The following is a 23,998-nucleotide window of genomic DNA, read 5'->3' as shown; positions in this document are numbered from 1 at the left end:
TGTGTGTGACGCCAACCTGCCCCCCCCCTCCGTCCACAGAAGCCAGACCCATCCGTTTAAATATTCTCCATTCATTCCACAAAGTATTAAAGTGTACATTAAAAGCAAAAGGACAAAAAGGCACTTCATATTGGTGAGTCGACTCCCATCTCCCTCCCACCCCAAAACTAGCTCCCCCCTCCCCCCCCCCCGCTTGTTTGTGGCCAATTTCCCCTCCGACAGCAGCCGGGCTGTGGCTGCAGCAGCTCAGCTCTTGCAAAGCTGGTCCTGGCTGAAAATGAGGTTCTGGAAGGCGGAAGCCCCCATTTTGTAGTTCAGATTAAAACCCAGCAGCTGCTCTCTGCAAGTTGTGGGGGGCAAGGGTGGAAAGCAAACCCGCCCCACCCATAGAGAGGGGAACAGGGTGAGGGGTGACCCATTGCCCACCTTGTTAAATCTGCTCAGGGGCAAATCTAGGCAGCCTCAGCGGGGGGGGGGGGCAGCAATAGAGCCTGTGCCATTTGGGTGGGGGACGTGAGAGAAGCCCACCCCCAACAGCAGAATCTCGTATCCCTGTGTGGAATCAAGTGTCCGTGAGTTCCAACGTCATTCTTTGTTCTTTTTCAAATAAAAACACTACCCGAGAAATGTGAATCTGGAAGTCCAAAGGAAGCAGCTGGGGTCTTGCTCAGGCCCTGCCCCCCACAGAGAGGGGCTTTCTCCCCCCCCCCCACCAAGAGCACAGGGCCAAGGAGAAGGAAGCTTTGTACATGGGCAGAGGCTCAGCATACAGGGTGGCAGGGGAGCAAAACAGGCACACACGCCCCCAGGAAAGGGGGCACTGCGGGGAATCCCCGCAGCTTGATCATCTGTTGATGGAGGAGTAGTTGGCCTGCCCCCCCGGGCTGGGCTGCACAGGGGTCTTCTCCGCCTGGCGGGGCTCCGGGGGAGGCGGGGGCTCGTCCAGGATGCGCTGGTGGTCTTCCTGGCAGGGCTGCTCCCGGGGGAGCAAGACCAGGTCGGAGAGGCCGTGGAGCTCGGCCAGCCGGTGGAAGGTCTGCAGGAGGAGCAGCATGGCCATCAGCCCCAGCAGGAGGTAAACTGGGGGGAAAGAAAGAGGGGGTAGCAGGGCGGGGCAGGCGGAACCAGACCCCCCTCCCCACAAGGGCTGGCGCAAGGCAGAAGCGCCCGTCGGCCCACCCACCACTTTGGGGCTTCCTCCAGCCAAGGCTGCGGCCCTCGCCTTCCCCCGAAAAGACTGCCAGCTTCCGGATGCTGTGGCAAATCATTTGCCCCGGAGGGAAGCGCAAGAGGACTCTGCCCCTGCAGGTAGACTGTCCCTGGGCATGGAGGCTCCGCAAGAAGAACCTGCTGGATCAGGCCCAAGGACCCACCTGTCCCAGAATCCAGGTGCCTCAGTGGGAAAAGCAGAACGTGAGCCCCTCTCCCCTCCTGCCGTTTCCAGCGACTGATATTCAGAAGCAAAGCCATCCTGACTGGGAGCCAGCCCTGCTCCAGGGATCGGCCCAGTTCTCTTTCAAGGCCAGCCAAGTCGGGGGCCATGGCCAGCTCCTGCAGCAGGGAGTCCCGCAGTTATAACTATCCTCACCCCCAGTGCCCCCGGATTTATGTATAAGCTCAACATGCTCTAGCTTAGGGCTCTACTCTCTTGGGGGCCTCAAAAAAATTTAAAGGGAAAAAACAACTGGACGTACATTTCCAAAATATAAGAGAAAAAACAAATACAGTCATATCTCTGGTTATGTCCGCTTCATGTTACGTTCTTTCAGGTTACGTCCCACAGCGACCCGGAAGTACCGGAAAGGGTTACTTCCGGGTTCCAATGCTCACGCATGCACAGAAGCACAAAATAACGTCATGCGCATGAGCAGACGCGCCACTGCAGGTTGCACTCTTTTCATGTTGCGAACGGGCCTCCGGAACGGATCCTGTTCGCAACCAGGATCACTGGATCAGAACCACTGTAAAATAAAACCTACGTACAGCAACTGTGTTTTGTGTTGTGTCGGCTCCTATGATGCAAGTCCTGGGCCCCGCCTGCTAGCCTGCTCCCCCAAATATCCCTGCTTTGCTCCTTTCTATATATAGGGTGCCTGCATTCTGCGTTCACTGCTTGCAGGGCAACATGGGCAAAGGGCTTGAGGTACCTATTCAGCCCATAAATTACCATATACAGTGGATGCTCAGTTTGCGAACATGATCCATGTGGGAGGCACGTTTGTAACCCGCAGCGCCGGGTCTGCACACGGGCTGGTCGCAATTAGGTGCCTCTGTGCATGCACAAAGCATTATTTAGTGTTTTTGCGCATGTGCGAGCGCTGAAACCTAGAAGTAACCCGTTCTGATACTTCCAGGTTCGGAGTGGTGCGCAACCCAGCGGCGTAGCGTGGGTTATCAGCACCCGGGGCAAGGCAAGTAATTTGCGCCCCCTAACACCTAACCATGGTCATTAATACGCCAAGACGCGCGTCTTTGGGCGTCGCGGCGCAGCCTTCTCGGTCTCCCTCCCCGGCCCGGCTAGTCCCGACGCGGCTTCTTTCTGGCGCGGGGAGGGGGCTTCTTTCTGGCACGGGGAGGGGGCGGCTCTGGGGCCAGTGCGTCGGCCGGCCTCCGGCGCGGGTGGGGGGGCCGTGGGGGCGGGTGGGCGGTCTTGGCGCGCAGGCACTAGAGCGCCGCCGATGGCGCATTTGGCGGGCTGCGCGCGTCCAGACAGCGACCCGAGCCTGGGCGGCGTGGCACTTGGTGCCAGAGCCTCCGCCCGCAGCGCCCCGTCGGGAGACCCAGCCTCGAGCCGGCTGTCGGACGCGGTTGAAGCAGCCAGGGCAGCATGGCAGGCGGCGGCGGCTCCTCGGCGACTCCACGCGGCCAGCCCAGCGCGCTGGCCGAGCCCCGCAGGCGAACGCTGCCCGTCGGTGAGGAGGGGCTGCCTGGCGCGCCCTCCGTGGCCCTGACGCGCGGGGACCGCGGCAGCGCTGAGAGCCGCTGCCAGCTACAGCCTGCGCCCGAGGCTCTTCGGCGACTCCGGAGGCAGCGAGCGCGCCCCCCCAGAAGTTGCGCCCGGTGCGGCTGGCACCCCTGGCACCCCCCACGCTACGCCACTGGCGCAACCCAAAAACACACAACCAGAAGCGTCTGTAACCCAAGGTATGACTGTATTCAACACCAATAAAACCCAGTGGTGATTTGTTGTTGGCAAAGGACAGCTGGACATAGAAAGGGCCCCGTTCCCTTCAGGAGCTGAGGGCCGCATCAAACCTCAACCCGGCCCTGCTCACCCCCGCTGCCCGCCTTGCCCTCGGCTGGCGCAGAGCTGCTCACCGGTGATGGAGACCTTGTAGAGGGAGCGGAGGCGCTGGCCGGGCTGCTCCCCAGGGACGTAGTCGCCCAGGCCGATGGTGCAGAGGGAGATGAAGCAGAAGTAGAAGGCGTCCAGGAAGCTCCAGGACTCCTCCAGGGCACTGAAGATGGTGGCCGGGATGAGGAAGAAGGCCACCAGCACCGCCAGTGCCAGGAAGACGAGGTGCCCGCAGGAGAGCGCCCGCCGGCTGTGGCCCCAGCGCAGCGCCAGGTACTCCAGGGGGCCGGAGGTGAAGGTGCCCATCAGGCGCTGGGCAGTGGCCGTGAGCACCAGCATGGTGAAGGGGACGCCCAGCAGCGCGTAGAAGATGCAGAAGGCCTTGCCCGCGTCCGAGAGAGGCGTGGTGTAGCCGTAGCCTGCAGGGAGGGAGGGAGGAGAAGGGCAAGGGCTGGCAGGAGGAGTCCCAGAGGGGGCAAGGAGGGGCACAGGGACCCCCAAAGGCCTTCTAGTCCAGCCCCCCTGCAAGGCAGGAGTCCCGGCTCAAAAGAAGCCGTCCAGCCTCTGCTTAAAGACCTCCAACCCAGGCAAGGGAAAACTGACATTCTTCGGTTGAATTAATTCAACAAACAGCTTTCAGCCGCCCCCTTGTCTCTTCGCAACCCCACCTCCAGGTCACCCCACGGCCCACTTTGGGAATACCTGATTTAAAGGGAACAGGGCGCTTTGGATATCTGACCTTGAACAGGATCGTCGAAAGGGCAGAGCGGGGCTGAGGGCGGCTTCCAGGGGTCCTGGGGGAGGACCTGGGCAGATCAGATCTTTGCCACCCCGCAGAAGGCAGATATGCATTAGGCATAATAATAATAATAAATAAATAAATAATAATAATAATAATAATAATAATAATAATAATAATAATAATAATAATTTATTATTTAAACCCCACCCATCTGGCTGGGTTTCCCCAGCCACTCTGGGCGGCTTCCAGCAAAAATAGCCTATTAAACATTAAAAGCTTTCCTAAACAGGGCTGCCTTCAGGTGCCTTCTAAAAGATTGGTAGTTGTTTTTCTCTTTGACATCTAATGCGAGGGCGTTCCACAGGGCGGGCGCCACCACCGAGAAGGCCCTCTGCCTGGCTCCCTGTAACTTGGCTTTTCTCAGGGAGGGAACCGCCAGAAGGCCCTCGGAGCTGGACCTCAGTGTAGTCACCTCAGCAAAAGCATCTGCTGCCCCTTTGACTTGCAAAACTAGGTTGTTGTTGTTAAATATGAATGGAGGAAGGAAGGCAGCCAGAGAACGATGGTCCTCCCAGTATGGGGCAGTAATTATCGAGTGTCTGCCAAGCTAGGACCTTGGAAAGACCTGGGTTCAAATCCCGCCCCCCTCCGCCATGAAGCTCACTGGGTGACCCTGGGGGCCAGTCCCGGCCTCTTAGCCTGACCTACCTCACAGGGTCGTGGTGCAGTTTCAATGAGATGGGGGGAGACACATGCATGTCACTGGGAGCTCCGTGGAGGAAAAAGGTGAGCTAGAAACGCAATAAACAAGAACTTTGGGGCAAGGGAGGCTGAGCTGCCCTCCAGACTTGGGTCGGCCACATGATCCTGTTTCTCCTCCAGAGGAGGCTTCTTCTCAGAGCAACAGCAGGGGAAAAGCTCGGGGGCTTTGGCAAAGCGCTGCCCCTCCCAGCAGCGCACAAAGGATGCTGACATGTGCGAGATAAAGGCCGATCATATGAGGAACAAACGGCTGAAGCAGGAGGCTATTTTTAGCCAAAGAAAATAGAGGCAAGGCTGCCAGGGGGAGAGGAGCCAAAGGTTTGCTGGCATCCAGGAGGCCCTCAAAAAGAAACCGGTTAGAATCACAGAATTTGTAGAGTTGGAAGGGGGACCCCCAGCGGTCATCCAGCCCAACCCGCAGCAACGCAGGAATATGCAGCTGTCCCAGAGGGGGATTGAACCTGCAAACAAGGCATTCTCAGCACCAGGCTCTAGGCAACTGACAGAAAGAGCCGTTGGACTGGGAAGGTGGCCGACTCTCCTTCCCTGGAGGTTTTTCAAGCAGAGAAAAACTGAGGTTCCTGCATTGAAAGGGGGTTGGACTAGATGACCCTGAGGTTGCCTTCCACTTCTACAATTATATGATTCAAACTACAGCATATGGTAAATCCTATAATTAGCAAATCATCAGTAAAACACAATCTACAAAACCAGAAAACGTAAAGCACAGCCTCTTCCCATATGAACTTGCCTAGACTCCACTTCTGTCTTTTTAGGAGGGGGCTTGTGCAGGATTTGGGGCTCTTGTTATTATGATGTCTTTTTTTATCTTGTACTGTTCTGTTGTGAACCACCGAGATCCGTGGATGAAGGGCAGTATGGAAATGGAATCAACAAATAAACGAAACACTGTTTAACAAACCAACTTAAAAAAGCAAGCTAAATGTCACAATGACAGCATAAGTCATATTACACGATTAAGTCAATAAGGCATTTATAATCTATAAAACCATAATGTCAAAATAGCAACTTTTAAAAGTTCATACACTCTCTCTCTCTTGCCTCCCTGCCCCAAGTGACTCATAAACTTTCATTCTGTTCAGTTCATTGAAATGCACACAAACACACACATCACACAAGAAATACCTGCAATGGGGCCACACCTTAATTTATTAGCTTTTAAGTCAAACCTGTGCCCCATCCTTCTGACCAGGGATGCTGAAGACCGTCAGCCGCCAACAACAGGTGGGGGGACACCCTGGTCCTGAATGGGGCAGCTGTGTCCCCGAAGGAGCAAGTGCGCAGAGACATTTTGGACACACAGCTGTACGTGGAGGTGCAGGTCAATTCTGTGTCCAGGGCAGCTGTCTCCCAGCTCCATCTGGTACACAGGATGAGACCCTCCCTGCCAGCGGACTGTCTGGCCAGAGTGGTGCATGCTCTGGTTATCTCCCGCTTGGACTACTGCAACGCGATCTATGTGGGGCTACCTTTGAAGGTGACCCAGAAACTACAACTAATCCAGAATGCAGCAGCTAGACTGATGACTGGAAGTGGCTGCCGGGACCACATAACACTGGTTCTGAGAGATCTGCATTGGCTCCCATTACATTTCCGAGCACGGTTCAAAGTGTTGGTGCTGACCTTGAAAGCCCTAAACGGCCTCGGTCCAGTAGACCTGAAGGAGCGTCTCCACCCCCATCGTTCAGCCCAGACACGGAGGTCCAGCGCCGAGGGCCTTCTAGCAGTTCCCTCATTGTGAGAAGTGAGGTTATAGGGAACCAGGCAGAGGGCCTTCTTGGTGGTGGCGCCTCCCCTATGGAATGCCCTCCCATCAGATGTCAAGGAGATAAAGAACTATCTGACTTTTAGAAGACATCTGAAGGCAGCCCTGTTTAGGGAAGTTTTTAATGTTTGATGTTTTATTCTGTTTTTAATCTGTTGGGTGCTGCCCAGAGTGGCTGGGGAAACCCAATTATTAGAACAGCACAATCACAGCAATTCACACATTGTGCCAACCGGGAAGCCCCTGCCCTGTGAATGGGCAGCCAGTTCCACCTGATGAGCCGCACTGGGGAGATGCCCTGGCTGGGCAATGGTCCTCCTTCGATGCCCCGTCTGTTCAAGGCAAGACGTGGTACAGCCTCACCTCAGAGGAATCCTAGAATCCTAGAGTTGGAAGAGACCACAAGGGCCATCGAGTCCAACCCCCTGCCAAGCAGGAAACACCATCAGAGCACTCCTGACATATGGTTGTCAAGCCTCTGCTTAAAGACCTCCAAAGTAGGAGACTCCACCACACTCCTTGGCAGCAAATTCCACTGTCAAACAGCTCTTACTGTCAGGAAGTTCTTCCTAATGTTTAGGTGGAATCTTCTTTCTTGTAGTTTGGATCCATTGCTCCGTGTCCGCTTCTCTGGAGCAGCAGAAAACAACCTTTCTCCCTCCTCTATGTGACATCCTTTTATATATTGGAACATGGCTATCATATCACCCCTTAACCTCCTCTTCTCCAGGCTAAACATGCCCAGCTCCCTTAGCCGTTCCTCATAAGGCATCGTTTCCAGGCCTTTGACCATTTTGGTTGCCCTCCTCTGGACACGTTCCAGTTTGTCAGTGTCCTTCTTGAATTGTGGTGCCCAGAACTGGACACAGTACTCCAGGTGAGGTCTGACCAGAGCAGAATACAGTGGCACTATTACTTCCCTTGATCTAGATGCTATACTCCTATTGATGCAGCCCAGAATTGCATTGGCTTTTTTAGCTGCCGCGTCACACAGTTGGCTCATGTCAAGTTTGTGGTCGACCAAGACTCCTAGATCCTTTTCACATGTACTGCTCTCAAGCCAGGTGTCCCCCATCTTGTATTTGTGCCTCTCATTTTTTATGCCCAAGTGCAATACTTTACATTTCTCCCTGTTAAAATTCATCTTGTTTGTTTTGGCCCAGTTCTCTAATCTGTCAAGGTCGTTTTGAAGTGTGATCCTGTCCTCTGGGGTGTTAGCCACCCCTCCCAGTTTGGTGTCATCTGCAAATTTGATCAGGATGCCCTTGAGTCCATCATCCAAGTCGTTGATAAAGATGTTGAATAAGACCGGGCCCAAGACAGAACCCTGTGGCACCCCACTAGTCACTCTTCTCCAGGATGAAGAGGAACCATTGATGAGCACCCTTTGGGTTCCGTCACTCAGCCATGGGGAGGGAGAGAGAGATGGGGAGAGAGGAGAGCCATGAGCCCAGACAGGGCTGGCAGGGTGCCAGTCTACTTCCGTGGGCTAAGCAGGGGCAGCAGCTGCAGCAGCACATCTGGCCGGCCTCCTTGTCCTGCTCCCTCTTCCCCTGGAAGAGTCTCTCCAAGGAGACTCCAATCGCAAGGGGCCCTTCAGAGAAGCTCGATGGCAGGGATTTCAAGACCAGGATTTTTCTCACCCTGACAAGGCACAAAAAGGGCCGTTTTCTGGGGAAAGCGGGGGCTCTCCTTCTCTGGAGGTTTCAAAGCAGAGGGTGGGTGGCCACCTGTCAGATATTCTCTAACTGTAATTCCTGCATCACAGACGGTAGGACTTTGGGAACCCTATGTGGGGTTGGAGGATGACCCACATTCTCCACTTCAGGCATCATCTCTGTCATGTCTGCTCCCCTTCCTTGCCTTTCCCCCTAAATTAAAGGGATCCAAAAAAACAAGAAGCTAAGGAGAGGCAGGCTGGCTGCTGGATCAGACCCATGGCCCATCTTTTCGCAGTGGCCAAATACCTTGAAGAACCCAGGAATCCAGATACAGTGGTACCTCGGGTTAAGTACTTAATTCGTTCCGGAGGTCTGTTCTTAACCTGAAACTGTTCTTAACCTGAAGCACCACTTTAGCTAATGGGGCCTCCTGCTGCCGCCGGAGCACGATTTCTGTTCTCATCCTGAAGCAAAGTTCTTAACCTGAAGCACTATTTCTGGGTTAGCGGAGTCTGTAACCTGAAGCGTATGTAACCTGAAGCGTATGTAACTGAGGTACCACTGTAGACTGCCTCTGGACCTGGAGGTTGCGTAAGACTAGAAGAAGAGCCTGGCTGCTGGATCAGACCCACGGCCCCCCTGCTCTCCCAGAGGCCAACCAGATGCCCCTCATGGGAAGCCGCAAAGCAGAATTTGAGCACAAGAGAAGCCCTCTCCCCTCCAGCGGTTTCCAGCAAGGGAGACCAAGAGACAATGGCCATCTTGGCCACTGACAGTCCTCCTCCTCCTCCTCCTCCTCCTCCTCCTCCTCCTCTATGAATTTGTCTGATCCTCTTTTAAAGCCAATGGGACGCGGGTGGCACTGTGGGTTAAACCACAGAGCCTAGGACTTGCTGATCAGAAGGTTGGCGGTTCGAATCCCCGCGATGGGGTGAGCTCCCGTTGCTCGGTCCCTGCTCCTGCCAACCTAGCAGTTCGAAAGCACCTCAAAGTGCAAGTAGATAAATAGGTACCGCTCTGGCGCGAAGGTAAACGGCGTTTCCGTGCGCTGCTCTGGTTCGCCAGAAGCGGCTTAGTCATGCTGGCCACATGACCCGGAAGCTGTACGCCGGCTCCCTCGGCCAATAAAGCAAGATGAGCGCCGTAACCCCAGAGTTGGTCACGACTGGACCTAATGGTCAGGGGTCCCTTTACCTTTTAAAGCCACTTGGGGGCCAAAATGAGGCCAGCTCTCTCCCTGGGGAGTTGCTCAAGGCCCGGGAGAGGTTCCCCATTTCCCAGCTCTACAGCATCCCCACAGAGATGGGGCAACGTCTCCGGAGGGTTGCGGTTGAGCAGAGCAAAGGGAGGCCACCACATGCGCTGAGAGCGGGGAGGGAGCCCGACTTCCTGCAGAGAACATGCTGCCTGCCACTTTCCATGATGCGCAGCGTTTCCCCCTCCAGGAACCAAGGGCAGGCCGCAGCTTCCCCCCTGGCCTCTGAGATGCTGAAGGCTGTCGAGGGTCATCTCAGTGGCGTAGCGTGGGGGGTGCAGGGGGGCCGGCCACACCGGGTGCAACATCTGGGGGTTAGGGTTAGGGGGTGCAAATCCACGGGTTAGGGGTGCAAATTACTTGCCTTGCCCCGGGTGCTGACAACCCACGCTATGCCACTGGGTCATCTAGTCTCATCCCCTGCAAGGCAGGGATTCCAACTCAACTGCCCCAACTGAGAGGCGACACCGATGGCTCCTAGCTCCGCAGTCAGAGGCAGGAAAGGGCCCCCAGTGCCAGCTGCTTGGGGGAACCAGGTGGGGCCACTGCTGGTCAGAAGGAGGCAAGGAGAGCCTGTGGGTCAGGCCAAAGGGGTCCCCATCTAGTCCAGCCTCCAGCTCTGGCAGTGGCTGAGCAGATGGAGGCAGGTTATGAGATCCGAGTGCGAGAGCAGCCCTCTCTCCCCCCTCCTGTGGCTTCCAGCAACTAGGATTCAGGTGCATCAACCGTGCCTCCAGCTGTGGAGCCATCAAGAGCCCCTTTTGTCTAATCCCCCTTTAAAGTCATCCAAGTGAAGGGCCTGCAGGAGGGAGTTCCCCAGTTCAACTGCGCTCTGCGTGGTCCAGCTTGCGGGCTTCTTCCCCAGAGTGCTGGAAGAGATGGGCGCTTCTCCTCCCAAATGTCACCCCAGCCCCCTCCCTCTAGGAACTGGGCCTAGCTCTGCAGTCCAGGACTCCTGTACAGCTGGGGAGTGACTCAGTCCTTGTTGTGTCCACACCCACCAGGATAAAAACAGGATGTAGGGAAAGCTGCGCTGGCAGGCGAGTCCTGGGCAGAGCGCAGCCAGAGAGGGCCAGGCTCTCCCGCCCCACAGGCAAACACCCACAGCTGGCTGCAGTTAACCTCTGCAACCCCCACCTCCTCCGTTACTCGCTTGCAGGAAACACTGGAAAAGAAGAAACCAGTGAGCCACCAAGGGTGGCCACCAGAGCCTCTGGGAGGAAGCAGGAACAAGGAAGCTGAGCTGCAGAGGCTGGCGGGGGGGGGGTGTCATGTCTTAAGCCACTTGTTGAGCCCCACAACTGCCCCAGCATGGCTATAATCCTGGCATTGGCTGGCTTGGTAAGACCAGCACCACAGAGTTGTTGTAAGGGGTACCAAGATGCCACATCTTGGAGGAACAGCTGGTGCTCCTCCTGGGACTGAGTTCCTAGGAGCAGGATGTGGGCCTGGGTGTCAAGGTGCTGGGGGGGTCCCCCCCCCGCAGGGCTGCAGTTCCTCTATTTCATGTCAGAAACCCCACATACAAACTTCCGCCTGGAAACCAGGAAGCCACATCACCATCCTGCAGGTGACCCGTCCCAAGCCTCTCAGCCCTCCCCCAGACCCCCCTCCTTTAGCTGCGATTCCTGGAGTGCAGAGGGTTCGACTAGATGCCTCTTTGGAGCCCCTTCCAACTTTACAACTCAGTGCCCGGGACCACAGCCTGCCTTATCCTGCCGCCCCCTGCTGCCCCTCGCACTTGCATGGACGCCCACTCCCCAAACTGTCAGGTTCCTTTAGCTGGAAGGAGGACTCACTTCAGGATGCATTAGTCCAGCGCGTGCTTACTCGGGAGTAAGTCACACTGAACTCTGCGGAAGCTGAGCAAACAAGCCGACGGCTGCGCGGTGCGATAAGCGCAGAGAGAACTTTCCCCTTGGAACAGAGCAGGGAAAGCGGCTCTGCGCACCGGCCGCCCTAGCGGGGACTGGCGTCGGGGCCCCGCGGGGAGGGAGCCTGGGGGCCCCGGCCGGAGTCCCCGGCGGGCTCCGCAGGCGCCTCCACCCCGTCTCGCCCGGCGACTCACCGACGGTGGTGATCAAGGTGCTGGAGAAGAAGAAGGCGGAGGCGAAGTCCCAGTTGGACGGGGCGGCCGTGCCGTTGCGGAGCAGAGCCACGCCGTGGCGGTTGGCGCTCAGGACGGCGCCCAGGAAGCTTTCGAGGGCGGGCTCGGGCAGGCAGGGGCTCTCGCGCAGGAAGGCGGCCTTGAGAGCGCGCAGCTCGGCGCGCAGCCGGCTCTCGTAGGGCCGCTCCACCGCCGAGATGACCAGCGCGCCCAGCAGCAGGTAGCCCACGTAGCCCAGCGCGAAGGCGGCCAGCAGGGCGCAGCGACGCATGGCCGCCCCGACGACGGGGCGCTGCGGGAAGCGGCTCGGGAGCGGGGGGAGGCCGCCACGCGCCCCACTCCGTCTCGCCTGTCCCGGCGAGGCGGCGAGCCTGCCTCTTAGGCGCCCGGCCAAGCCCCTCCCGTCGGGCGGAGCCGCGCCCGCCTCCCGTCGCACCTGGCAGCCGCGGCAGCCGGCGCCGCCCAGGGGAGGGAGGGAGCGAGCGAGCGCCCCGAGGGGCCCGGATCGCCGCGCGGAAGCGCCTCGGCGCGCCCCTGCCAGCCCAAGCCGAGGCGGGAGGCGCTCTGCCCATGCTCAGGGGCGCTGCTTCTTTGCCCCGGATCACCCAGGGGGAAAGCGCCTTTCTCGGCCCTACCCGCCTTCTGCTTCCAAACAGCTGCTCCGTCCCCAAGCGACGGCGACCCCCGCGCGCAAGGACGGCAGCGAATGGCGTGGAGAGATCGCCTTGAGTTTCTGGCGTGCAGTTTCCTTTTCACATCCCACCCCAAATGAAGCGCCTTTTCAGGACAAGAAAGAGCTCAGTCGGAGGCTTGGCGTGGGCAGCAGGCCGGTCTTCCCGGCAGGGCTGGTGTTCCTGCAGGGAGGGTTTTTCTGGTGTCTTTCACTGGTGTGGGGAGGGCTTTTCCCCTTGGGGCTAACGCCAGTCTCTTCTAGAATTGCCTCTCCCTGGAGTCATTGGAGCCCCCCCACAATTGCCTAACCTTGGAGACTTCAGCCAGGAGACAGAAGCAAAACAGCGGCCTGTAGGCCTGACCTTTATTGTTGCATCAAGACTTCCCACTACCACAAAGACGAAGCAGGCAAAAGCCCAGTTACATCAGTTTTTAAGAGTTTCCCATAATACATTTCCAGAAGCATCACAGAAAAGGTGTGGTCACAGGTAGAACCTGAGGTCCAGGCATGCCCGTCACTCAAATACAGTCTTTCATGCATACTCCATCACAGTACAAAGGAAAGTATTTACAGTTCCCTGGTACAGTGGTACCTCGGGTTAAGTACTTAATTTGTTTCAGAGGTCCGTACTTAACCTGAAACTGTTCTTAACCTGAAGCACCACTTTAGCTAATGGGGCCTCCTGCTGCTGCCGCGCCGCCAGAGCACGATTTCTGTTCTCATCCTGAAGCAAAGTTCTTAACCTGAAGCACTATTTCTGGGTTGGTGGAGTCTGTAACCTGAAGCGTATGTAACCTGAGGTACCACTGTACCCGAGTCAAGTCAAATACACCCCTTTGTCTTGTCCAGGCTTCATCCCACTATGGGGTGGATAGGCATTGTGATTGAGATGGTTATCTGTCTGACACTCTTGGGCAGGGGTAGGAAACCGAAGGCCCATGGGCCAGATGCGGCCCAGTCGCCTTCTCAATCCAGCCAGCGGACAGTTGGGGAATCGGCGTGTTTTTACATGAGTAGAATGTGTGCTTTTATTTAAAATGGAACTCTGGGTTATTTGTGGGGCATAGGAATTCGTTCATATTTCCCCAAAAAAATATAGTCCAGCCCCCCCACACAGTCTGAGGGATGGTGGACCGGCCCATGGCTGAAAAATGTTGCTGACCCCTGCTCTTGGGGCAGGATATCATGACTCCTTGGGAAGGCCCTGCAGACAGAAATGACTGTACATCTCAGGGATGATGGAGGGCTCACTCATCCCTCACCTTATACCTTGGTTGTCGAATGGCTTGGCTCCTGAACAAATCAGCTCCCAAACACCACAAACCTGGAAGTGAGTGTTGCGGTTTGCGGACATTTTTTGGAAGCCAAACGTCCGATGCAGCTTCTGATTGAGTGCAGGAAGCTTCTGCAATCAATCAGAAACCACACCTTGGTTTTCGAACAGTTCCGGCAGTCGAACAGACTCCTGGAACAGATTAAGTTTGACAACCAAGGTACCACTGTATCTGACTTCCCTGGGTCCTAAATGCCATTGGAACTGAGAAGATTGATACAGTGGTTTATGAACTTAATCCGTTCTGGAAGTGCATTCTTAAACCAAAGCGTTCTTAAACCAAGGCATGCTTTCCCATAGCAGTGGTGGACTCAGTTTACAAATGGAATACACTCAACAGGAAGCAGAACCTGTTCTGCTTCCAAGGCAAAGATCACAAACCAAAACACCTACTTCCAGGTTTGCAGCGTTCTTAATCCAAGTTGTTCATAAACTAAGATGTTCTTAATCCAAGGTACCATGTGTACAATGATGTGATTTCTTATGAATTTCTAAAGTTTTCCCATTGAGCCAGTACAGAGATACATCTATCAGTGAATTGCTACATTTGGTAATGTCTTTGCCTGGTCGTGTAGAGAGGCAAGGCTGTCGGGGGGGGGGGGAGGTCTCTCACCCTCCTTTCAATTTCCTGGTAACACTGGTGGCCCCTCCAGACTTGGGGAAGGGGGTGTCTTCTGAGGCATGTCACTGATGCCCTAACGGTGCCTTAGTGGCAGATATATACCAGACCCACATTTGCGGTACAGAAGGTTACAGGGCTGCAGCAGGAGCACTGATAGGGAAACATGTAGGGTGCCTGCCCTGAACATTTGAAAGTGGAGTGGCACATCACTCTCTTCATATTCCTCCTTTTAACTGCTATTGCTTCTGCAGGTGAAGTCCACAATGGTATTTTTGGCTCCTGTAGCCCTTTATATTTAATCCAAATCTTATAAAGTGATTTTCTTATTACATGGCTCAAAAACCCCTTGTGGACCTTCACTTTTTTGTATATTAAATAGGCGTGCCATCCGTACCTTCAAGATCTAACACGTCTGTATCTTGTCAGTGGCCACCAGGTTTGCACACATCTCAGGAGGTATTTTGTCCCACTCCTCTTTGCAGATCCTCTCCAAGTCAGTACGATTTCAAGGCTGAGGTGTAGCTACTCAGACCTTCAGCTCCCTGCACAGATTTTCGATGGGATTAAGGTCTGGAGACTGGCTAGGCTGCTCCAGGACCTTAATGTGCTTCTTCTTCAGCCACTCCTTTGTTGCCTTGGCCATGTGTTTTGGGTCATTGTCATGCTGGAATACCCATCCTTGACCCATTTTCAATGCCCTGGCTGAGGGAAGGAGGTGCTCACCCAAGATTTGACAATACATGGTCCTGTCCACCGTCCCTTCAATGCGGTAAAGGTGTCCTGTCCCCTTCCATGTTTGACGGTGGGGATGGTGTTCTTGGGGTCATAGGCAGCATTCCTCATCCTCCAAACATGGTGAGTTGAGTCAATGCCAAAGAGCTCAATTTTGGTCTCATCTGACCACAACACTTTCACCCAGTTCTCCTCTGGGTCATTCAGATGTGCATTGGCAAACTGCAGATGGGCCTGCACATCCCTGTCTTGAGCAAGGGGGCCTTTCAGGCTCTGCAAGATCTCAGTCCTTCATGGCGTAGTGTGTTACCAACTGTTTTCATGGTGACTGTGGCCCCAGCTGCCCTGAGATCATTGACAAGACCCCCCCCCTGGGCTGCTTCATCACTGTTCTCCTGATCATTGCAACTCCACGAGATGAGATCTTGCATGGAGCCCCAGAGGTTGACAGTTATTTTGTGTTTCTTCCATTTGCGAATTATTGCACCAGCTGTCGTCACCTTCTCACCAAGCTGCTTGGCAATAGTCTTGTAGCCCAGTCCAGCCTTGTCCAGGTTTACAATCTTGTCCCTGACATCCTTGGACAGCTCTTTGGTCTTGGTCATGGTGGCTACTTTGGAATCTGCTGGATTGATTGCTTCTGTTGACAGGTGTCTTTTGTACAGGTACTGTAAGGAGCTGGGATTACAGGTAAGACCTCTGTCTTACTGCTGGTGCTTCTAATTTCAGCTCGTTACATACAGTGAAGATACCAGGTAGCCTGACATCTGGCTGGTTGATAGGGGATCAAATACTTATTTCACTCATTATAATGCACATCAATCTCTGACTTTTGTCTTCTGGGTTTCTGGGGGTTTCCCTGTTGTTATTCTGTCTCTCGCAGCTACAATAAACCTACCATTAAAATGATGGACTGGTCATTTCTTTGTCAGAGGGCAAACGGGCAAATTTAGCAGGGGATCAAATACTTTCCCCCCTCACTGTAGCTGCTTTGCTTCTCAATATTCTCTGGTTGGCCTCTGTTATTTTCTCCTGCCCATAGAGAACCTACTTCAGGACTCTATATGGACTCTTAGATACCCCATAAGGGAAAGGGAGCGGTATTTTCCTTATAACATTGCTGAGCTCAGGAGCCCCACCCTGCAAGAAGGAAAAGTCCCATTTGAACTGCAGCACAGAGCAGGGAGGTGGGGGGGGGGGTAGCAGCACTGGACCTCGGAGGCAGGAGATAAGCAGGCCCTGCAGAGTGGGGTGACTGGCCCCTTGGCCACGCAGGAGAGGCCAGAACAGATAATTCAGCCCCCAGACCCGGCCAGGGTCCTCTTTTGCTAGGACAGCAGGGCAAGAACCGTTTCCAGCGCACAAAGCCCATCCTGGTCGAAATGAGTCCGACAGTCCATGGTCTATTGACAGAGAGGACTTAGCCGAGGGGGAGACTGACTGCTCAACAAGGGGGCACAGAGGGCAGCTGACGGAGGAACACAAGCACAGCCTGTTCTTCTCTGGGCCCTGAACTGGGTCACAGCCAGCTCTGGCACCGTCCTGCAAGTCACGCAGATCGGGGCCAGTCTGGACCCTCTGCCTTTGGCCAGAGGCTGGGTCCAGAATAAAGGAATCTGGGCTGCGGGGGCATTTGCACTCTGCCTGTGAATCTGTTGCTGGGTGATGTTTATAATCTTAGAAGCAAGAGGGAGCTTGTTTAGAAACAGGCTGGCCAGATTAAAAGAGGCCCTAATTCTGGCATGGGGTGGAGAGACAGGAAGGTGCAGGGGTAAAATGTTCCTTCTAAGAGGCCTGGGTTCAAATTGCCACTCAGCCAGGAAGCTGAGACCTTGAGAGTGTCACCATCTTTCTGCCTAACCCGCCTCACATGGCTGTTGTGGAGAGGTAGAAGTTAAGAAGGGGAGAACCACGTACCGTTCAGTGGAAGATGGTAGAATAAAAATCTAATAAATGAACACTGTTGTGAAAGACCCGCTTAGCCACTTCACCTTTCAACAGGGGAGCTGTTTTACATCTGTCGTGGCAAAAATGAGCCTTGTGACGCCTTCAACGCTAACCAACCTTTTATGGCATGTTCCAGTCCCTGAAAGCTCATACCATAATCAATTAGTTATCTGTCTTTGATGGTGCTACAAGATTCAGCTTCGATACACGGCTCTTTGGTCGCTTTCCAGAGATGCTTGAGCTGCTTGGCTTTCTGAGGAAGGGCAGCCAAGGAGAATATTTTTATTTTCCTTTTAAAATGTGTGCTCGGCACATCTTAATGATGTATTCTGAATGAGGGAGAAAAATGTCCCTCCATCCACAGTCTCCATACCCCTGGCAACCTCTGCCATATCCAAGGTGGATTATAGAAAACATCAAAATAAAGCAAAAATTATATCGGCTTCCATCCCAGCAGGAACTCATAAAACCAAGCAAGGGAAGAAAAACAAATAATGCAAAACCCCAAATCATCGCCATCATCATCATCATATGGAAGCCTCAGCAGTCAGCCCTAACAAACCTTTCGGAAAAGCTGGGCTGGACCTGGCACCTGAAAGCCCAAATGTTTGGGGGCTGCCTGCCAGGCTCCACTGCGTAAGGCTGGTGCCACAACAGAGAAGACCCCCCCCCCTTAGGAGACGCCCATCCAGTAGTGTAACTAGGCAGGGGTGGGGGAGGGAGCTGTAGGGCAGCATGGCATTTGCTGGGCATCCGGGTGGCAGGGGAGTTGCTCAACAACGGGGATGTCTCTAATCTAATGCACCCATCTAATCATCAGGGCACTGTAGCAAGACTTCAGATATTGAGCAGACTGCACAGGCGAGCTGGGGCGGGAGGGAGACATACATAAACGGCCTCAGTCCTGTATACCTGAAGGAGCATCTCCACCCCCATCATTCTGCCCGGACACTGAGGTCCAGCTCCGAGGGCCTTCTGGCGGTTCCCTCATTGCGAGAAGTGAGGTTACAGGGAACCAGATAGAGGACCTTCTCGGTGGTGGCACCCGCCCTGTGGAACGCCCTCCCACCAGATGGCAGCCTTGTTTAGCCCTTAAGGCAGCCCTGATTAGGAAAGTTTTTAATATTTAATGCTGTATTGTTTTAACACTTGATTGCGAGCCACCCAGAGTGGCTGGGGAAACAATTTCTTCGTAGTAGTAGTAGTAGTAGTAGTAGAAGAAGTAGTAGTAGTAGTATACAGGGTCAGGTGGTCCTGAAACAGACCCTGGACATGGATCGGCAGCCAATGCAGCTCTTAAAAAGTGCCTAATGGGCCGGTTTCAGCCACCATTTTGCACCAGTTGTAGCTCCTGAACCCTTTTCAAGGGCAGCCCCACATTGAGCGCGTCACGGTAGTCAAGTCTGGAGGGTATGAAAACCTGAACGGTTGTAGCTGGGGCCAACCTCTCCCTGGGGAAGAGTGCCGCAGGGGCACCAGCTGGAGCTGGCAAAAGGCTTGCACCCCATTCTGGCGGGAGACTGAGGAGGAGGCACCCGCAGGCGACAGCAGCAGGAGCGGGAGGCTGCCTTGGGCATGTCGCTCTGGCCCGGAGAGCGACAGATGAGACACGCTCCGTGCCCCCCCTGGAAGGACCTGGTATCCCGTCTCCTCCTCTCTCCCCTCTGGCACGTGAACTGGATTTCACCTGCGATGGTGGGGTGTCACGAGTGTCTCTTGCTTGACACAGAGAACTGCCTGCTGCTCCCAAATCCCCGCCTCTTCGTGGCTCTCGGAGCAAGTGGGTTTCCCGTCCTGCCTTTCCTGGTAGGAAACAGCTTCTGGGTAAACAAGAGGAAGTGGGGAAGAGGTGAGTGGCTTGTTCCCGCAGCCTTGCTCTCGGGGAAAGGCTTGGTGGGGAGGGCTCAGCAAAGCCAGGCAGAACTCAAGGGCGGCCAAAGGCTGCTGGCTGGCGGCTCAGGGAGCAGCTACGTCCAGATTTCTGACCAAGTCATGCACTTTGGCTTAAAAGCATCACACTTGCCCTGGGCAGGCAGGGTATAGGGCAGTATATACCGGTAAATATATAGACCCCTGGGTATAGGGTGGTATATAAATTCAATAAATAATAATAATGACCAGGCCCAACACTTTCTGAGAGGGGTCCGTCCTCACATCTACTCTCGTCTAGAAATAAATGAGTTTTGATATTTTGCAGTTTGCTTATAAATGTACATACATACATACATTTCATTTGTATACCAAACTTCATCTGTAGATCTCGGGGCAGGGCACCACATAAAAATACAAGATAAAAACATAAATACATAATAAAACAAAATAAATAATATAAACAAGAACACACACATATAAAAAAGAGTTTGGATTTGATATCCCGCTTTATCACTACCCGAAGGAGTCTCAAAGCGGCTCACATTCCCCTTTCCCTTCCTCCCCCACAACAAACACTCTGTGAGGGGAGTGGGGCTGAGAGACTTCAGAGAAGTGTGACTGGCCCAAGGTCACCCAGCAGCTGCAGGTGGAGGAGCGGAGACGCGAACCCGGTTCCCCAGATTATAAGACTACCGCTCTTAACCACTACACCACACTGGCTCTTCCACCTCCCCCAAACACATTTAAAAGGGGTGTAAGATGTAAATCAGACAAAGGCCTGTTGAAGAAGAACATTTTCGCCTGGCTCCTAACGGTGTCTATTATTATTATTATTATTATTATTATTATTATTATTATTAACAACAATAATAGCGATAAAAGATCAAACATTAAAAACTTCCCTAAACAGGGCTGCCTTCAGGTGTCTTCTAAAAGTCAGGTAGTTGTTTATTTCCTTGACATCTGATGGGAGGGCGTTCCACAGGGAGGGCACCACCACCAAGAAGGCCCTCTGCCTGAAGGTGCCAGTTGAACCTTCCTGGGGAGAACATCCTATAAATGGGGAGTCACTGCAGAAAAGGCCCATTCTCGTGTTGCCACCCTCCAGACCTCTCGTGGAGGAGGCACAGGTGATAATTGGAGGATCTGGGTCAATTCCTATGGGGAGGAGTGGCCCTTGAGGTCTTGAGCCATTTAAGGCTTTATAGGCCAAAAACAGCACTTTGAATTGGGCCTGGAGACTAATTGGCAGCCAGTGAAGTTGGGCCATGAATGGTGAAATATCTTCCAACCATCTTGCCCCAGTGAGCAACCTGGCCACCAAATTCTGCACCAGCTGAAGTTTCTGAACCACCTTCAGAAGCAGCCCTACGTATAACTAACTGCCTCTATCTTATCTGGATTGAGTTTCAGTTTGTTGTCTCTCATCCAGTCTGTTACTGAGGCAAGACACTGGTTCGGCATTTCCCCGTCTGACCTGCAGGTGTAAGGGAGAAGGAGAGTTGTGAGTTGTCAGCAAATTGCTGACTGCAAACTCCAGATGACCCCACACAGCGAGTTTGTGTAGACAGGGGATAAAATCAAACCCTGATTGGGGGTTGCTCCACAGGACTGAAACACCTTCCTTAAAAACGTCCATGCAAGTAGGACTGGAGCCACCACAAAGCAGGGCCACCCACCCCTAGCTCAGACAGCCGCTCCAGAAGGATACCATGGCCACTGGTATTGTTAAAGGAAAATTCCTGGCTCACTTGGATTTGCCAAACAAAGATATCAGCCAAGAATATTGGAGCAAAACAGCAGCCTGTAGGCCTGGTCTTTATTCAAGGAACTGCTGCAACAGGACTTCCAACTACTGCACTGAAGAAGCAGAAAGAAGCCCCACAGAAAGGATGGCTCCCTGTTCTATAAGTTTCCCCTTTTACCCATCACACCCTTAGTGAAGAATCATACAGACATCATATATACATCACAGCCATGTCATAATCTGGGAGGGGTCTCCTGGAAGACATGAGTATCAGGGTTTCCCCATCCTTCCCTTGACCTCCACCTCATACCCATTAAGTAAAAGAAAAGGTATGTACATGTTCCTGTTCTCCTGGTCAAGTTAATCACACCCCTTTGTCTTGACCAAGATCCTAATAAACTTAGGTTGGGTTTATTATTGTTTCTGGAATGGCTCCCTGGCTGGCACTCAGGGGCCAGGATGCCAGCGGTTATCACCCAGGCAAGGAGGCTGCTGAGTACCTGGTCTCAGGCTTGGGGGGCTATGGCTGCCCACATCCCAGGCTCCCCCCTTGGGAGACATTCCTTTCCTGAACAGAACGAAGTTGGAAAGGTGCAAATACGATACTGGAGCAATTTTATATGACTTTCTAAAGTTTTCCAATTGAGCCAGTACATAGATACATTTATCAGTGAATTGTTGCATTTGTTAATGTGCAGCAGAGGCCCTTTGAATAGAGATAGGAAAAAATTGTGTGATGAAGTGTTTTGTGGGGACATTTGCAGGAGTGATTGTGTTGAGTTTGGTAGTCAGGGGGGGGGTGTATGATGTCTGCTGGAGGGGCAACCTCAAACAGAAACTTTACATAAATTAACTGCTATAAGAAAAAAACTGTTCCTTTTCCCTTATGGGGTATCCAAGAGCCCCTATAGAGTCCTTTATCGGGTTCCCTGTCAGTAGGAGAAAATAACAGAGGCCAAGCAGAGAATACTGAGAAGCTAAGCAGCTAGTAAGCTTGATCTTTCTAAACTGTTGCAACAGGGTCCCCCGCTCACCCGGGAGAAGAACCTAGACAATGGTGTGCAAGCTCTTATCCAAGGATCTGTATCTGTACCCCAGCCAACTTCATGTTGGTTCCCTCAGTGCTTAAAGCAGTCGTTAAATCTGAGCTTGATGTGCCTATGCACTCTAAAAAAACACCTGCCTTAGCTGACAAATTATATGACTTGGATCCTGAATCATGGCATATATTAAGACTCCTACTATAGACAGACCAACTTTAAATCTGTCATTGTGACATCTGGTCCCCAAGGAAGGAAATGCTCAACTTCTGGACACTACTGATAGAGGAGAATTGAATTTGCCTTACATAACACCCACGATGCAACGGCCCTCTCTACGAGAGCTGCCTGTGTAGCACCCTCACGTGCTCGAGCTGGAGGATTTGTTGCCATCTCCTCTCCAAGATCCAACTCGACAGCACCAGATTCTGACCAAACCCCTTAAAGCTCGAGCTTTTATGGCAGATGCCTCCATGGACTCCATGCTGTTTGCAGCTAGAGCAATGGCATCCTAGGTAGCTGCTAGGCTAAAGCCCTGGAACGCTGATGCTGCCTCTAAAGTAAACCTTTCCGCTGAACCTTTTTCAGGCGGTCAGCCGGACAGGAGAAGCTGAGAGGGCCTGAAGCTCTGGCATCCACAGTCGGCGGGGCCAAAAAGAAGGCAGCAGAACCACCTCTGTCTTTTCCTCTCTGATCTTGCGAAGGACCATGGAAGGATGGATTGAGGTGGGAATGCGTAGAGGAGGCCTCGAGGCCACGGGGACACAGGAGCATCTCATGCCTCTGCTTGAGGGTCTTGAAATCTTGAAGTAACGTGGTAATTGATGAGTGGCTTTGCTTGCCAACAAGTCCACTTCTACACAACCACAACCACAACCACAGAGTCGTCCACAACTGGACCTAATGGTCGGGGTACCTTTACCCACGTACTATCTGAAACCAAAGGGACCTATTGGTTTGCCAGATGTGAAATATATTGGCATTGTTTTCAGCTCTCTCATCCTTCTTCTTGCCTTTGAGGGCATGGCGGTTTTCAGACCTATGCTGCAAGCACAGCTTGATCAATTGCCCAGCCGCCTTGCCAGAGAGCAGCAGTCACCCGATCCTTCACTGCTCTGAATCCAGGGGATGCTTCCTGTGCTCTGGCCACGTAGGTCCGGTCAGGCCTCTTCTTCTGGAAAGGTGCGTCTCGCCTGTGTCAAAGACTTCCTCTGAAAGGCACACCTCGCCCTTCACAATGCCCACTGCTGCATGCGATAGCCTCTTCAGCCAGCCAGGGGACACTTCTGTGCCTGCGGATTCCCATTGTTACGGAAATGACATGGGGGGGACCACATCTTTAAAGTTGTTTTTGTTGTTGTTTAGTCATTCAGTTATGTCCGACTCTTCGTGACCCCATGGACCAGAGCATGCCAGGCACTCCTGTCTTCCACTGCCTCCCGCACTTTGGTCAAACTCATGCTGGTCGCTTTGCAGGGACGCGGACTTATAAAAAATATTGGGGGGGCCCGGGAAAGCTCATGAATAATAAATAAGCTCATGAATATGCAAATAAAGTGGCGCCGTCTTCTCGTGAGCGAATAGGGGAGAGCGTGCTGCGCCTATTAATCAGCTCCAAAGGAAATTGGGTGGAGCTTTTGCTCGGGAGGGAGGGCAGGAGGCATGCAGCCCGACCCTCCCTGTGCATTTTGGGCTGGGGGAGGGGCGACAATGGCGCTCTGCTGGAGGGGCGCCGGAGATTATTGGGGGGGCAGAGCCCCCCCAAACGAATTTTTGAGGGGGCTCGGGCCCCCTCAAGCCCCATGGAGTCGGCGCCTATGTCGCTTCGAGAACACTGTCCCACCATCTCGTCCTCTGTCCTCCCCTTCTCCTTGTGCCCTCCATCTTTCCCAACATCAGGGTCTTTTCCAGGGAGTCTTCTCTTCTCCTGAGGTGGCCAAAGTCTTGGAGCCTCAGCTTCAGGATCTGTCCTTCCAGTGAGCACTCTGGGCTGATGTCCTTCAGAATAGAGAGGTTTGATCTTCTTGCAGTCCAGGGGACTCTCAAGTTGTTACAATGCTACAAATATTATGCCCAAATGTATCCTTTTGACTTGACAGCTCAGGGAAGATACCTAGCTTTATAAATCATATAAAATCAGCCCCTTTGCCAATTTCCTCCATTCCAATGCCATTTGAACCCTGAAAGGTGAATTTGGGCTCCACCTCCGTCCATGAACCAAGAAGCAGGAAGTCACTGTAGGCAGCAGGAACAGGGCATCCCGCCATAATTCCCCAAGCGTGAAAGCACAGACAGGGCCCCCCACCCAGGGAATGACCAGGGGGCAACACTAGACAGTGGAGCAAGTCAGGTGTTCTGAAAGCCCATCTCCAGACAAAGTCCTGAGGGCAAGGAGACGTCAAGAGTTTCATTGTTACTTCTGTG

At 53.6% G+C, this 23,998-nt stretch overlaps 1 protein-coding gene across 1 annotated transcript; it reads right to left on the bottom strand.

Moving 5' to 3' along the window:
- Nucleotides 1-55: 55 nt before the first annotated feature.
- On the bottom strand, nt 56-12,000 carry KCNK6 (potassium two pore domain channel subfamily K member 6). The gene is made up of 3 exons (XM_083516326.1): nt 11,570-12,000; nt 3,319-3,714; nt 56-1,080 (listed from the first exon to the last, which is right to left on the bottom strand). Exons 1-3 carry the CDS (start codon nt 11,877-11,879, stop codon nt 845-847), a joined length of 942 nt encoding a protein of 313 aa, XP_083372452.1. The 5' UTR covers nt 11,880-12,000; the 3' UTR covers nt 56-844.
- Between the last annotated feature and the right edge of the window lie 11,998 nt (nt 12,001-23,998).

Source organism: Podarcis liolepis (genome assembly GCF_965112155.1).
Source record: "Podarcis liolepis genome assembly, chromosome: 7".
In the NCBI taxonomy this organism is placed as follows: Eukaryota; Metazoa; Chordata; class Lepidosauria; order Squamata; family Lacertidae; genus Podarcis; species Podarcis liolepis.
The sequence above is the reverse complement of the archived record's forward strand: the minus strand, read 5'-3'. Positions and strand labels throughout refer to the sequence as shown.

What these genes read in the sequence shown, in the direction of transcription:
- KCNK6 (XM_083516326.1), bottom strand. Translation starts at nt 11,879, where the DNA reads ATGCGTCGCTGCGCCCTGCTGGCCGCCTTCGCGCTGGGCTACGTGGGC. An exon ending in CACCTTGATCACCACCGTCG is followed by an intron (nt 3,715 to 11,569) that starts GTGAGTCGCCGG and finishes CCCTCCCTGCAG; the next exon opens with GCTACGGCTACACCACGCCT. An exon ending in CTACAAGGTCTCCATCACCG is followed by an intron (nt 1,081 to 3,318) that starts GTGAGCAGCTCT and finishes CTTTCCCCCCAG; the next exon opens with TTTACCTCCTGCTGGGGCTG.